This window comes from Saprolegnia parasitica, assembly GCF_000151545.1.
Source record: "Saprolegnia parasitica CBS 223.65 unplaced genomic scaffold supercont2.36, whole genome shotgun sequence".
NCBI lineage: Eukaryota > Oomycota > Saprolegniomycetes > Saprolegniales > Saprolegniaceae > Saprolegnia > Saprolegnia parasitica.
In genome coordinates, this window is record NW_012156430.1 from 85,728 (window position 1) to 99,150 (window position 13,423).

The window sequence follows — 13,423 nt, forward strand, 5'->3', positions numbered from 1 at the left end:
ATGCGATAGGAGCATCTTGCGACGACGGTTCCCGCTGGATCCATCACTGGTCACAAGTAAAATGACCGCTTCGAAACGCCACGCAGCCGTCGCTACCGCGGGCCTCATGGCCTTTGCGCTCGCCTTCATGGTCTTCTCGTTCGAAGTCCGCTTCGTGGCGCGGTCGTCGCCAGCCGTCGTCGCACTCGCCACCGAGCCCGTTATCGCGTCGGACGCGCTGGTGGCTACCGCCGAGCCTGTCATCGTACACGACGGGCTCATGGCTGCGACGCAGCGGCAGCTTGTGCCCGAGACGTACTCGCTCTCACAGGCGCTCGATGCGCACACGCACGTGCACCTGGTCTTTACAACGAGTTGCAACCAACGCAATCGCCACTTTCTCTCGTCAAGCTTGCAGCTTTCGCTCTCGCGCGTGGGCCACCGCGGGCCATTGACCGAGATAGTTCACGGTTGCAGCGCCGATGAAATGCTGCAGATCTCGACGCTGCCGACCTTCTACTATGATTTCCGCCATCACTTTGCACCCGACTTTGCACTTCAAGGCAAGGACCACTACGTCGCGTACAACAAGCCGTTTGGTCTGCGCCACTTATTACAGCACGGCGCGCGACGGGACAACTTTTCCATCGCTCTCATTGACGCCGATTACGTCCTCTTCAAACCCCTTCGCATCAATTTGGGCGTCAAGTGGGGCCACTACTACCAAAACACGACGCTGCGCAACACGTCCGACATCACCGATACGGTCGCAGACGGCGTGGCGCTTGCCCAAAACATGAAGGCCTTTCTCGGTGGCCGCTGGTTCAACGACCGCAACGCGACGATGAAGCAACTCGTGTGCGGCAACGGTCCGTGTGCCAACGTCTCGTCCGCGGATGCGTTCGAGTTTTACGAGCCCGCGGGCACGCCGTACATTATGACGCGCTCCGATTGGACGCGGTTCGTTGAAGACTACGTGGCCTTCACCGTCAAAGGCCGGCAGTACCAAGACGACTGGATGGTCGAAATGTACGCGTATGGCGCCGCCGCCGCCAACCAAGGCATCAAGCACACGCTGCTCAAGCACTTGGGACCGGCGACGTGCGGCTACCACGAGACTGAGCACTGGGATTTCCTTCCGCCGTCAACCCCCAACCCGTGCACGGACCCCTTCGAGATGGTGCTGCCCGAGGACCCGCCGATCGGGATCCACTACGCCATGTACTATGGCGCTGGCGACGACATTCACTCGGGCTTTTGGTACACCAAGCATCGGCTGCCCACGGACCTCACCGAGTGCGACAGTATGCTGCTGCAAGTGCCGCCGGCCACCGAGTGGTCCAAGCTGCCGACATTGGGCTTGTCCGAGAGAGTCCTTCGAACGAAGCGCCACAACGTATGGCTGCAGTGCACGATGACCAAGTACACCAACCAAGTGCTCACCGAGATCAAGGCCAAGATGTGCCCGCTCGGGTTCAACACCCACATGGGCATTAGCCTCGACGCGGCCAAAGTGAAGGACTCTGCGTATCCACGAAATAAATAGTCTTGCTCTCTACTATATAGATAATCCTTGTTATGAATAAAGCTCAGTCGGCTAATGGTGTGCAATTTACAAGTGCACTCGACTTCTAGTACCGGTATGCCCAGCGAAAAGATCCTATTGACACCACGTTGAAGTTGCCGAACGGCATCCGGACGCCATATCCGGACTTCGATTTTTGCGATCTTCCGGTGGTCCTCATATCCAAATCGCCGAGCCACAGCGCCAACATGATGCTCGCCCGCGCCATCCGCACAGCACGCGCGTCTCGTCTGCCGATCTACCGCATGACATGCCGTGGTCTTGGCACGTCCACGGGCTGCAAGGCGTCGTGCCTCTGCGGCGCGTGCCATGTGGCGACGACGACAGCGCCAAAGTGGGTCGTCAACTGCCACTGCTCGCAGTGCCGCCGGGCGCTCAGCGCGTCGTATGCGTCGCTTGCGGGCTTCGATGTCGACGCGCTCTCCGTCACGAAGGGCCACGACCACCTCGTGAGCCACACGACCGGTCGCGAAGAGCGCTTCTCGTGCAAGATTTGCTCTTCCAAAGTGTATGCGCATTTGCACCACTTGAACCACAAGGCGATCTACAACGACTCGTTCACGAGCCCCAACCACGGCCCGGACGGCAAGATCGCGCCAGGGTTTGCGCCGGCGATGCACATCTTTTACACCTCGGGCAACACGAATGTGCTCGACGGCCTGCCCAAGTACGTCGACTTGCCCGCGGCATTTGGCGGCTCGGACAAGACGGTACCCGAAAAATACCACCAGTAATTGGTCCCCGCATGCGCTTTGCACTCGAGTGCACCCGCTTTGGCGTCGAGCGTTTCATGTAGCCCACTTTCATCATTGAATATCAACGGGGTTGAGTTGAGACCGCTGCGACTTCGTTTGTCTCCATCATTGAAGGCATCCCCAATAGATTGAGATGCTGTCGCAAGTCAGCGCGTTGCCGTCCCCCGCTTCGGCTTCATAGCCAAGAGGTATGTCGTCGCGTGGTGTCAACGCTGCGACCGCATCACTTGACACGGGAGCCTTTCTGACACAGTGCTCTTGGTGTTGATGGACTATTGAAAAGTAAATTGAGCAGAGTTAGCTCTAGCGAGCTACAGCTAATATGCTTCTTCTTCTAGCTGGAGTTGACTATGGTATACCAACTTGAGCTGAAGGGCGTATATCCTTCTTGTCGTCTGGACACGCGCACGGCCCCGTGGCTTCCGTTACTGGTCGGCAGACGCGCTTCTGCTGGTAGCGGCTTCTGGTGCGCTTCTGCTGGGTTTAGTTGCACGTTGACGAGTTCGAGCAGCAAGTGGCTGCTCACGACACACAGTTCGTCGTCCATCATCGAGTACTGCGACCCGTGGTGAGCCAGAGATTACAAGCCACGTTTGCTAGGCAGCCGAGGTTAGTGTTGCGATCAGCATGTGAGGTTGGCGGCGCCATCAGCACATTGTATTCAGGATCGTAGCTCGTCGTGAAGTGCCACATGCTGCTCTCGACGACTTGGAGTGAATGTGCGGTTTTTAGGTTTCACCCTGCTGATCCACAATGTGTACTTTCTAAAAATGGACCTTCCCAGTTTGCACCTGTGCGGAGACTGAGTTGTACTTGAGCTTCTTTAGTGATATGCAGCACGGCAGCCCCACCGTCTTTCAGGTGCCCGTGCGCCGCAGCTCGTACGCGCGGCTGCTTCAGTGGGTTGGTCTTGGCTACGTCCTCGTCTCGACGGGCTGGAGTTTATACTGTCTCGTGCTCTTCACGCCGTACGTGGCCAATGACTTCTTTTGGACGGGCTTTGCGACCGAGGGCACCTCACGTGTGCTTCTTGCGCTGCTCAACACGCAGCTCGATATGCGTGGAAGTGGATCGCTCGACCTTCTCTCGCTATCGCTGCCGACAGCTTTCTCAGACACGGCGCCGAATGGCTATGGGCGTCGCCTCCTCTACGACGAGTTAACGACACCGATGACAGCTGTGCGCGGTCTGCGCGCGCTCGACGTGGCCTTGATCAAGTACCTCGCGGCCAAGTACTGCTGGGTCGACTTTGGCCGCGTCTGGGAACTGGGCACCTCGGAGCGCACGATGGCTCGCTGCGTCGCCCGTGACATTCAAAACGGCGCCGTGTACATGGAGGCGGTGTTCCGCAACGTTCATTTTCAAGTGTGGTATGCGCATGACGCGACACACCTCGACAAGTACCTCTTCGACCCTATTAGCCAGAGTGCGCCGAGAGGCCGCGAGTGGGTGAACAGTATCCAGCGCCACACATGGCTACCGCTTGACGACGAAGTTGCTGTGTGGGAGCAGTACAACATCCACACCTTCCAGCTTCTGTACTCGAACCGCGTGCGCATCGGCGTTCAAGAGACGATTTGGATTGAAAATGCCCTTGGGATGCTCAATCCGCTTCTGATCAAGTCGATTCCGTCGGTGCAGCGCGGCCTCCCGGACTGGACAACGTCGTTCTTGACGGGCACGCTACAGTACGACCTCGTCGGGCTCATGATGGCGCCGAATATGAGCCTCGTTCGCAACACCTCCGGCTTCTTCGCCGACACGGACCCGGCCATGCTCGAGCTCTACCTCCTCGGCAACATTAGCCCTGTCAACAAAGTCTTGCACACGGCGCTGGACTTTCTCACCAACATCCGCCTGCGCTATATCGCGCCCCCACCGTCGCTGATGGCGCTCGTTCTGGCTTTCGACACGCTCGTGTTGGAAATGCTCCGAGACAACTTCGACTTTGCGACCGCCTGGGGCAGCGTACCTACCTCAACCAACTTGTTGCCGGCGCCCGTCGCATGGAGAGGCCGCTTGTCGTACGGCGGAAGCCCGCTCTGCGGGTACGGCAACCCACTTTCGTTGATCCAAGAGTCGTTTGCGTTTGATGACGCGTGCGTGGTCCCACTGCCCTTGACGTATACGTGGACGCCCTTCAGCGGACTCTTTGCTGCGGCGCTGACGTCGCTACCTTCGTCGTCGTCGTTCTGCGCGCACGAAGCACCCACGTGCGCGACCGCTGTCGACCGCACGCTGCACGCCTTGTCGTTCGTTGCATCGTTGACGCTCCAAGTACCCGACGACGCCAAGGCCTGGAACGTCTCGATCGCTCAGTTTCTCGCCCCTAAAACCAACAGCAACAACATTTCGCTCGCGCTGCAGCCGCTGCTCGATGACACCAATGCGTGGGCGCCGTACGGGTGGCTGAGTCTCTACGACTGGGCACACGGCAACCGCGAAGTTGTCTCGTTCGAAGGGGACCATGGCACCCTACGGCTCATGTCGGCGGCCCATCCCCGCGTCGTCGCGCCCCGGAGCGCCACTGCCAGCGCAAGCGTCGGCGCATACCTCTGGTACTCGGCGCTCCTCACGTCTATTGTGCTCGTCTTCGTCGCAGCCATGATTGTCGTGCTGATCGCAGGCGGGCGTCGGCACCGAACCCCGCACTGGTTTCACTTTCACCGGATCTCGTCGTCCATTTATCTCAACTGGGGGCTCCTCTTTGTACGCGCACTCGTCGCCGCCGTCTGCTTGTCGAGCGCCCCGATCGTGCCACAGACGCGCGGCGCGACGATCGCCCTCGTGCAGGACCACCGGTCGCTGTGGACGAGCATGTTTTTAGCCGGCGAGACGCTTTGGCTCACGTTTGTCGCGCAAGAGTGTCTGCACCCGATCCTTCTCGAGGCGCTGCACAAATGGACGACCGGTGCTGCGTGGTGCGTCATCGTGCTCCTCGACGTCGCGTCGCCCGTGTCGATCGAGGCCCATCTTGCCCATGTGTGTCGAACCACCGACATGGACATCGCACTCCAATGCGAAGCCGGCAGCGTCCGCATCGGCAGCTTTACCCGCGTACTCACAATCATCGGAATTCAGCTCGGCGGCGTTCTTCTCGCGGTCGGTGGTTCGGTGCTGTGTCGCCCCCGAAGGTCGTCGCAAACGCAGGAGCAGCCGCCGCTGCTCTTACCGCCCATGGTCCTCCAACTGTTCCCGACACAGGAAAAGCTCGACGATGTGACCGCCGCCATGTGCGGCCTGCTCTGGCTGCCATGGTGGCAGCAACTCTTTAGCATCAAGCTATGGCTGCTCGTACCCGCGACCGTGCCAAAGGTGACGGTCGTTCAAAACATGTCTCCGATCCTGTTCAAGCACCAAGCCACGGCGTCGCGCGTGGCCAGAGCCGCGCCATGCATCCTTGTCGCTGGACTGGTGTACATTGTGTGCACGCTCTTTAGCAACGTTGCGTACCTCTCGATCGCCGCCGACTACATGGCCAACGACTTTTTCTGGGCCGGCTTCAACACCTCGGGAAGCTACGCCTTTCTCGCGACGCGCGTCAACGCCGAGCTTCTCGTGAGCGCCTCATCTCTCCTCGCGCTCGACAGCACCAAGTACATCGACTATTTTACAGCGTACGACGGATCCCAGCCGAGCGCGCTCTTGTCGGCAGCCACCGCCACCCGCCGCGCGCTCTTCCACCCGAACGTGACGACATTGGAGGCGGCGATCCGAGGGCTGCGGGCGATGGACCCGTGCCGGCTCCCGTGGATGGCGACACAGTACTGCTATCTCGACTTGGGCCGCGTCTGGGAGATGGCGAGCACGGCCAAGCGCCAAGCGCGCTGTCGCCACATGACGAGCAACGGCGCCGTCTTCCTCGAAACCGCTCTGCGCAATGTACGCGACTGGCACGCGTTTGGCGCGTGCTGGGGCGACGCGTTTACCGCGGGTATCGTCGCTGAGGTCGAGCGCAGCAGCGACGGCAAAGCGTGGCTACAGCAAACGAAAGGGGTCTCCACTACGATCGCGGACGAAGCTGCGCGCTGGCGCCGCGCCAACATCGCAGAGTTTGCACTGCAGTGGCAAAACTACTAGACGATCGGGTTTGACGACAGCCTCCTCGTGGAGAACGCGCTCGGACTGCACTTTTCCTTGCCGCTCGCGCAGGTCGCGGCGTCGTTCCACCCGACACGGCAGACGTCCATGGTCATGTACTGGGGCTTTGCGAGCGATCTCTGGGCGGTCGACCCAAGCAACGAGACAGTTGTTGGCGGCTTGAGTCTGCTCCGGTCCAGTTCTCGCTTTGCCTTTGCCAACATCAGTCGTCAAGCACTGCTTGTTGACAACTTGACGCTGTCAGCGCCGCTGCAAGGCGGCTATGTCGCGCTCTCCGCCGCGCTCGGTCCCTTCAACGCGGTCGACATGCTATACGTCCTCTGCCCGACGCCTGTGCTTCAGTTCTACCACGGTCTTCTCGAGGCCGTCGCCATTCTCACGACGGGCACGAACGTGTCGATCCAAGCCAGCTATCTTCGCATCCCGACTTCGCCGCTCATCATTCCAGCGCCGTCCCCGTGGCTGGCCTATCCGACGACGATCATCGCGGTGGGTGGCAACATCTTTTGCCCTATCAACCAAGTCGGCGGCCCTTTCTTCATGGGCTACGGCGTCGGGTTTGCCGACACGAGCTTTTGCAACACGTTTGTGACCGACAACATCGAGCCCTCGATCAACCACGTGCTCTTCGCCACCGTTGGCTTCAACGCGACCTCGCGCCTTGCATCGAACGACGACTGGCGCGCCATCTGCATGCTCAACACGTACATGGACAGCGACTGTGCGGCCAAGTACGGTGTCGCAGAGCGCTTTCTACATCAGCACGCAGCTGCCTTTACGGGTCTAAAGCCGCTCGCTACGAGCGCGTACGCGGCTGTCCACGCACTTGACGTTCAGCTGCTTCAGTATGTCCTCAACATCACCGACATGGACATGACCGACCCCAACATGTCGAGCATGAACATGGTGACGCTCTTGCAGACCGACTTGCTTGGTACGGACGATCGGCCGTGGCACTTTTACGCGTGGCTCCTCCTCTTCGAGTGGGCCAGCGGCATGCGCGAGGTCGTTTCGTTTCAAGGCGACAATGGCACTTTAACGACGCTCTCGCAAGCCCTGCAACCCATCGCGATGGCGCCCGACCCGCGCGTGATTCGCACGTCGTACGCACCGTTTCTGCAGACGATTGCCCAGTACATTTCCGGTGTTCTCATTGCGATTGCGGGACTTATGCTGCTGTACACCCTCCACATGCGCGGCGTCGTCGAGGGCCTCAACCTCTTTGAACTGAACCGCGTCGTTGGCATGGTCTGGATCGGCCGGAGCTTTCTCATTGTGCGCAGCATCACAGCACTCTGCCTCCTCAACACGGCGACGCTCCAGCTTACGCGGTTGGGCGTTGGCACCCACTTTGCGTCGCCGCACTTGCCGTGGTTCAAGGTCCTTCTCGCGTCGGCCGAGAGCACGTGGCTGGTCTACGTCCTCAACGACCTCTTCAGCTGCGTCACCCATCAGTACACGCCGTACTATGCGTTCAAGAGCTCGCTCCTCGCGTGGGGTATCACCTTTCTATGGACGCTGCTGTCGCCGCTGGTACAAAGCGCGCAGCTCCAACGAGCTTGCGACTTTGTCGATATGGACGCTGGCCTTATCTGCGTGAGTGGCGTTGTGCATCTAGGCAGTCTCTCGCGCGTCCTAACGGCGATGGCCATTGCGTTCGGCTGCGTCGTTGGCTGCTATGGGCTAGAACGTCTTGCGCGCCCGCATTTGGTGAAGAACGAGGTGCCGACGCTAGCGCTCAACGCGCAGAGCTTTTACATTCTCGAGTTGTACAAGTACGAGCACGAATACTTTCTGGACAAGGCGAGCGCCGCCATGGCCGGCATCCTCTCCGTCGCGTTTCGCCAGCACGTGTACATCCTCGACGTCAAGATGTGGCGCTTCCTTGTGATTCCAGAGCCTCAACGCAGCGCCTTCCATCCGTACCATCGTTGCTTGCCACTCAATGCGTTATAGAGAAATAGACTGTATTGGTTCTAATGACATCGTGGTTTCGTGGAGAATTTGTCATTTGGTCGGTGGACCGACGGCGAGCGTTTGCAACGAGATCGACAAGGTACAGACTGGCAGTGCCGCCACAAGTCGTTGGTCAGGGATTCTGGTGGTGTCAACGAGGCTTTCGCAACCAAGGGTACAGGCACGTGGCACAACGAGCTCCCGAGATTGCGAGGTCGACAGCAAATGACGATCGTCGATATTGCACACTATATACAGTATCAATTCAAGCATACACTATATGCTTGCGATCCAAGTGGGCCCCGGGGCACCGCAGGTCGGTCCGATATATTCGCCCATTGAAGTGACGGTCCGGAAGCGGGCATGGGCGCGGTACAGGGATCGCCGGCGTGCGCATGGTGTCCAGGCGCCAGTGGCGTAGAGGCGGACGATCCAGATCTCAAGAGGCGCAAGATGACTGCGGCTGGCGACCACCTGACGCTGTACCTCGACGCCAGCGCCAGCGCGCTCGAGTCTGAGTACCTCGCCAAGTCCACCGAGGCGCATGGCTACATGGGCAAAGCCAAGAAGCGACCACGCGCCGGGTCGCTGGAAGCGATTCCAGTGCCCGACGCGTTCCTCGCCGAGAACCTCCGCGTGCGGCGACCACGTGCGAACACCAACTCGCGCGGGAGCCGCGGCCTCTCCAACGTGACCAGTACGTACAATCATTACAGCAACAATAGTAGCTACGAGACCATACCCAGCGTCGTCCAAGCGTAACAGGCAATTTCATCCACGACCACCATTATCAATAAATATAACGATATGTATGCATCCCGCACCGCCGAGGTGGAGCATCGAGCAATAGGACCAGCACCTGGACGCGCGATGGACAGGGCCCGATCGGATGGAGCGCACGTGACGAGCCGCACGTCCCTGTCTATGGTCACGCTGTAGCTGTCAGCGCCCAAGACAGGTCGATGGGTGACGGTCATGCACCGGTCGCAAGGAACCTGCGCAGATCGCATCGCATGGTCTCTATTACGCTACGAGGCGCGACCGCTCTACTCGGCCGGTGGTGTCTTCTTGGCCTTCTTGTGCGCTTGCCGGCAGTCCTTGTAGGCCTTGATCTCGTCTTCGCACTCGTCGCCGTCACGGAGACCGCCGCTTTCCTGGTTCTTCTTCTCGACGCACCTGCATATGGCGGGCATGAGCGCAAGTAGATGGCATCGTAGCTGCTTACGCCAGGTACGCGTCGAGGGCCGACGCGCAGGGGTCGTTCAAGGGCGCGCTGCTTTGGTTGCCCATTCGAATCACTTGATCAAAAATGGCCACCAGCGTGCAGGGTACCACCGCCCGATTTTTGCCAGGGGGCCCCAGCGAAACCATGGTGTTTACCTTATTTTCGGCATGTTCGTCGCTACACGGCATGTGCCGCATGGTATATGCCACTTTGCACGCGAGATTTCCATTTTGCCGAAAATAACGACGCGGACGAAGCATGGAGCGCCTCCTCGACCGCGAGTTCATGCGCATCGAGTGCGCGCTCGAGAAGAACTTCGAGTACCTCGATAAGTACGACGCTGTCTCTGCAGCTCGGGAAGCTCAGCGCCCCTAGGCTGGACCGGCAGCGGGACGAGGCTCTGCTGCGCGAATACGAGCGGTCCTTGGAACCGCCGCCAGCCACAGACGCCGCCAAGCCCAAGAAGAAGGCGGCGCCCAAGAACACGAGCATGTATGTCATGGGCCTCACAACCTACATTGCTTGCAAGCAGCTCGGTATGTTTCGCCTACCATCGGCCAGCGACCGATGCGATCATCTTCATCTTTGGGCACAGAGTCGATCTGCGCACGTCTTGGCCGCGTCAAGCGCCTACAAGGACGACCGCGGTGGGCTCAAGGTACGCTGCTCGCCTTCTTTCCACTTGACGAGAGCTGGTCCAGGGCGACGCACTGGTCACGTTTGTGACCCACGCGATGCTGGAAACCGCGATCGCCAAGGTACGGGCTTGGCCCTACGATGGACGCTCATGCTTCGCAGCTCAACAATGCAGAGATCAAGCCTGGCGTTCGCATCACGTACGAACGACTTGACACAATCCGATCTCAGCTTAGGGGCGTCTAGTGCAAAGGCAGCCGAGTTCAACAAAAAGACGAGACCGACGCGCCCAGTATCGCGCCGCTGGAGCCGCCGCCAATGGCCGAAGGCGCGGACGCGGTCACAGCGTTCCTCAACGAAATGCAGCAGCGGTTGTCAGGGCCCGTTGCCGCTGCACCAGACGCACATGTGGTTGCCGCAGCCGACCCACCTGCGGTTGCCGCACCCGTCATCACGACTGCGGACGGCGCACCCGAGCTTTGCCATCATGACGAGCACGTGCTAGAGACGCCGTCCCGCTCGATTCTCTTGTACAATATTGTCGATGACGGCGACGCCGACGACGAGAGCTTGGACTTGGAAGACGACTTGCAGATGGAGTGCAGCAACTACGGCAAGGTCACGCGGCTGCAGATCTTCCGCGACAAGAACGTCGTAGCCGTCGAGTTTGAAGCGCTGCCCAGTGCGATCAAGTGCCTTGAAGTCATGAACGGCCGGTGGTTTGGCGGCGCGCAGATCCGCGCGTGCTACGACCCGTCGCGGCCTGAGGAGCCTGAGGACGAAGACACGAAGCTCCTCGCGTTCCTCGCGTCCGTTTAAAAGTAATCCTACATCCAGCAGTTTCTGCGCAAGCCATGGAGGTCATTGGCGATTGTTGCTTTCTTGCGCCTCAAAGAACGCGTCAAAGATCACAAAGCGGTTGCTCTGCGGCACGAACGAGCGCAGCTGAAAGTGCTTGGCGAGGAATGGCCCGAGCTTGGGCGACGGCCGGTCATACGCGAGGTCCTTGGCGGCCACGTGTAGCCGCTAGAACGAGCTTCGTCATGTCCCCCGCGCATGGAATAGATGGCCTCGTACCTCGAGCATCGAGCGAAAGAGCATCGCGCCATGGCCTTGACGCTGCTGGACGACGTAAAAGTCGAGGACGCAGACCGGGTCCATCTCTTTGTATGCACCGGCGGCCGTCTACGGTGGCCATGAGGCGCGCCGCGATCGTAAGGTATCGCAGTACTACCACGTAGTAAAGGTGCTTGGTACCCGTCTTGAGGTACCCCACAATCGCGCCATCATGCTGATCGTCGACGAGAACGTGGACGTGATGGCCTTCGTCAAGGCTCTTGGGCGATTGAAGGAGTGCCATGGACGTGATGGGCTGGCGCAAGCCTTGTGCCTACGCCGCATATGCGGGTGGTGCCCATGCCAACAGCGTCGTACCTCGGCCGACTTCTCGCCCAAGCGGTCGAGCTGTGCTTCCAAGCGCGCGCGGTCCGACGGCAGCGTCGCGAGGAGCTCGTCCAAGGTGCAGTAGCGCATCGATCTTGCAGGATGGCTAAAACAATGGGCTAATCCCACGCCACTGCAGGTCCATATCACGGCTTGCGCCAGATGGTTGCCTGCCGCGGGTTGCGTGTTTTTGGGCACAGGACCCACCGCAAAATTTGAAAGAGTGGCCTGCAACACGATGGTGCTCCTGCAAGTCCTCGCGCGCGCGGCCACGCCGGCCTCCATACTGCGCTCGGTGGCGCCGACGAGCTCGGTGCTTGGCAGCGCCGACCAGCGCCGCTGCATGGGCCGCGGTCCGACGATCCAAGGCAAGAAGAGCCTTACGGACGCGGTACGCATGAAGGGCTATTCGAAGATGATTGCTCATGCGGCGCCGTCCGTAGAAGCGGACGCTGCTCTTTGGGAAGCTCGCCAAGGAGCTCATGGTCACGTCCAAGCTCACGGCGGGCGATACCAACAACATTGTAGGACGATAGACGCTCGTCTTGACGCTCATGCGGGGCCTCGTAGCGCCTCGCGTCGGTGATTTCCAAGGCCAAGGCGGCCAACATGCCCCGCGACAAGATCGAGTACGCGGTCAAGCGTGGCGTCGAAGGCAAGTCGGGCGTCATCACCGAGACTGTCGAGTACGAGGCCACGGGACCCCACGGCAGCGCCTTGATCGTACGAGTCCATCGCGCGTGCACCGAGCTCCTATCGCTTGTAGATCGAAGCACTCACTGACAACCGGAAGCGCACGGCGCCAGCGCTGCGCCACATTCTGAGCAAGCACAACGGCAACCTCGGCGCCAACGGCTCCGTCGCCTGGATGTTTGAGCGCAAGGGCTACTTTGAGATCCAGAAACCGGACGACGACGCCTTGGCGTGGGACGAAGAGAGCGTCATGAACTTGGCCGTACGACCTCTTCCCATCCGAGCTCCGTTCCCATGGTCGTCATTTTAGATTGAAGCGGGCGTCGACGACGTCGAGTACCGGGAGACCATGGCGCAGGTGATACTTGTCCCCTTCCCAGAGCATGCGTGACGACGCATTATCGTCTCTAGCTCATGTGCGAAAGCAGCGAGCTCGCGGCCGTGCGCAGCAACCTCATGGAGGCCGGCGTCGTGCCGCAGGTGAGCGAGCTCATCTACTCGCCCAAGGTAACAGTGCAACCCACGCCTCTCCATCGCATCTCATGCTGTCGTCGCAGGAGTACCTCGTGCTCGAAGGGGACGCCAAGGCCGAGTTTGACACGCTCCTCGAGGTATCGCATCGCCTCAAAAGGGTCGCATCATGCGGGATGCATGGGCGTAGGCGCTGCAGGACAACGAAGACGTCAACGAGGTCTACCACAACGTCGACGAAGACTAGGACGAGACGAACAACAGTAAATAAGACGCGCGCGATTACAGATCCACCAGCGTATGCGGCTCGTCGTCGTTGCTGCTACTCGACGCGTCGTCGGGCTCGGGCTCGACGACCTCAAACACATAAATATCCTCGAGCGCGCTCTCCTCGGACGGCCACGTCACGCTGCGGGTCGTGTTGCGCTTGTGCTCCTTGACGACGACGCCCGACATGTCGGCGAATTCCAGCGGGATGCGCGCCTTGGCTTCGGCCAGCTGCCGCTGGAGCGCGGTCTCGGCCGTCCGCTTCCGATGTCTTGGCGCGCGACGCAATGTCGCTGGCGACGCCGAGCTTGA

At 60.1% G+C, this 13,423-nt stretch overlaps 8 protein-coding genes across 8 annotated transcripts in view; 5 read left to right on the top strand and 3 right to left on the bottom strand.

Moving 5' to 3' along the window:
* Positions 1-106: 106 nt before the first annotated feature.
* SPRG_08201 (hypothetical protein) lies at positions 107-2,298 on the top strand (the record flags this gene model as incomplete). The annotated part of the gene is made up of 2 exons (XM_012347446.1): positions 107-1,506; positions 1,740-2,298. 2 exons carry the CDS (start codon positions 107-109, stop codon positions 2,296-2,298), a joined length of 1,959 nt encoding a protein of 652 aa, XP_012202836.1.
* Positions 2,299-3,140: 842 nt separating this feature from the next.
* Positions 3,141-8,421, top strand: SPRG_08202 (hypothetical protein). The gene is made up of 2 exons (XM_012347447.1): positions 3,141-6,371; positions 6,420-8,421. Exons 1-2 carry the CDS (start codon positions 3,151-3,153, stop codon positions 8,374-8,376), a joined length of 5,178 nt encoding a protein of 1,725 aa, XP_012202837.1. The 5' UTR covers positions 3,141-3,150; the 3' UTR covers positions 8,377-8,421.
* Positions 8,422-8,796: 375 nt separating this feature from the next.
* SPRG_08203 (hypothetical protein) lies at positions 8,797-9,181 on the top strand. The gene has a single exon (XM_012347448.1). The coding sequence runs from the start codon at positions 8,830-8,832 to the stop codon at positions 9,136-9,138; it is 309 nt and encodes a 102-aa protein (XP_012202838.1). The 5' UTR covers positions 8,797-8,829; the 3' UTR covers positions 9,139-9,181.
* On the bottom strand, positions 9,157-9,685 carry SPRG_08204 (hypothetical protein). Its single transcript, XM_012347449.1, has 2 exons — positions 9,602-9,685; positions 9,157-9,552 (listed from the first exon to the last, which is right to left on the bottom strand). Exons 1-2 carry the CDS (start codon positions 9,664-9,666, stop codon positions 9,423-9,425), a joined length of 195 nt encoding a protein of 64 aa, XP_012202839.1. The 5' UTR covers positions 9,667-9,685; the 3' UTR covers positions 9,157-9,422.
* A 148-nt stretch (positions 9,686-9,833) lies between these two features.
* SPRG_08205 (hypothetical protein) lies at positions 9,834-11,056 on the top strand (the record flags this gene model as incomplete). The annotated part of the gene is made up of 6 exons (XM_012347450.1): positions 9,834-9,933; positions 9,977-10,137; positions 10,197-10,259; positions 10,303-10,359; positions 10,400-10,437; positions 10,484-11,056. The coding sequence occupies exons 1-6, from the start codon at positions 9,860-9,862 to the stop codon at positions 11,054-11,056; spliced, it is 966 nt and encodes a 321-aa protein (XP_012202840.1). The 5' UTR covers positions 9,834-9,859.
* SPRG_08206 (hypothetical protein) lies at positions 11,030-11,853 on the bottom strand. Its single transcript, XM_012347451.1, has 4 exons — positions 11,672-11,853; positions 11,472-11,627; positions 11,315-11,422; positions 11,030-11,263 (listed from the first exon to the last, which is right to left on the bottom strand). Exons 1-4 carry the CDS (start codon positions 11,768-11,770, stop codon positions 11,099-11,101), a joined length of 528 nt encoding a protein of 175 aa, XP_012202841.1. The 5' UTR covers positions 11,771-11,853; the 3' UTR covers positions 11,030-11,098.
* Positions 11,854-11,918: 65 nt separating this feature from the next.
* Positions 11,919-13,091, top strand: SPRG_08207 (hypothetical protein; the record flags this gene model as incomplete). Its single annotated transcript, XM_012347452.1, has 8 exons — positions 11,919-12,071; positions 12,124-12,204; positions 12,251-12,403; positions 12,447-12,635; positions 12,684-12,731; positions 12,785-12,880; positions 12,931-12,984; positions 13,035-13,091. 8 exons carry the CDS (start codon positions 11,919-11,921, stop codon positions 13,089-13,091), a joined length of 831 nt encoding a protein of 276 aa, XP_012202842.1.
* Positions 13,092-13,126: 35 nt separating this feature from the next.
* SPRG_22218 (hypothetical protein) overlaps positions 13,127-13,423 on the bottom strand; it is a gene marked incomplete at both ends in the record, with an annotated part of 1,828 nt that continues 1,531 nt past the window's right edge. The window contains one exon of the mRNA XM_012347541.1: positions 13,127-13,404. Coding sequence (XP_012202931.1) covers positions 13,127-13,404 — 278 coding nt within the window. The remainder of the gene's footprint in view (positions 13,405-13,423) is intronic.

Bases quoted from the DNA above. Each gene is read 5' to 3' on its own strand.
- SPRG_08202 (XM_012347447.1), top strand. From the start codon at position 3,151: ATGCAGCACGGCAGCCCCACCGTCTTTCAGGTGCCCGTGCGCCGCAGC. The intron at 6,372-6,419 runs GTTTGCACTGCA...GTTTGACGACAG, and splicing joins CGCCGCGCCAACATCGCAGA to CCTCCTCGTGGAGAACGCGC.
- SPRG_08203 (XM_012347448.1), top strand. From the start codon at position 8,830: ATGACTGCGGCTGGCGACCACCTGACGCTGTACCTCGACGCCAGCGCC.
- SPRG_08204 (XM_012347449.1), bottom strand. From the start codon at position 9,666: ATGGGCAACCAAAGCAGCGCGCCCTTGAACGACCCCTGCGCGTCGGCC. The intron at 9,553-9,601 runs GTAAGCAGCTAC...CGCCATATGCAG, and splicing joins GCCCTCGACGCGTACCTGGC to GTGCGTCGAGAAGAAGAACC.
- SPRG_08206 (XM_012347451.1), bottom strand. From the start codon at position 11,770: ATGCGCTACTGCACCTTGGACGAGCTCCTCGCGACGCTGCCGTCGGAC. The intron at 11,423-11,471 runs GTAGTACTGCGA...TGGCCACCGTAG, and splicing joins CCAAGCACCTTTACTACGTG to ACGGCCGCCGGTGCATACAA. The intron at 11,264-11,314 runs GTACGAGGCCAT...AGCTCGTTCTAG, and splicing joins TCTTTCGCTCGATGCTCGAG to CGGCTACACGTGGCCGCCAA.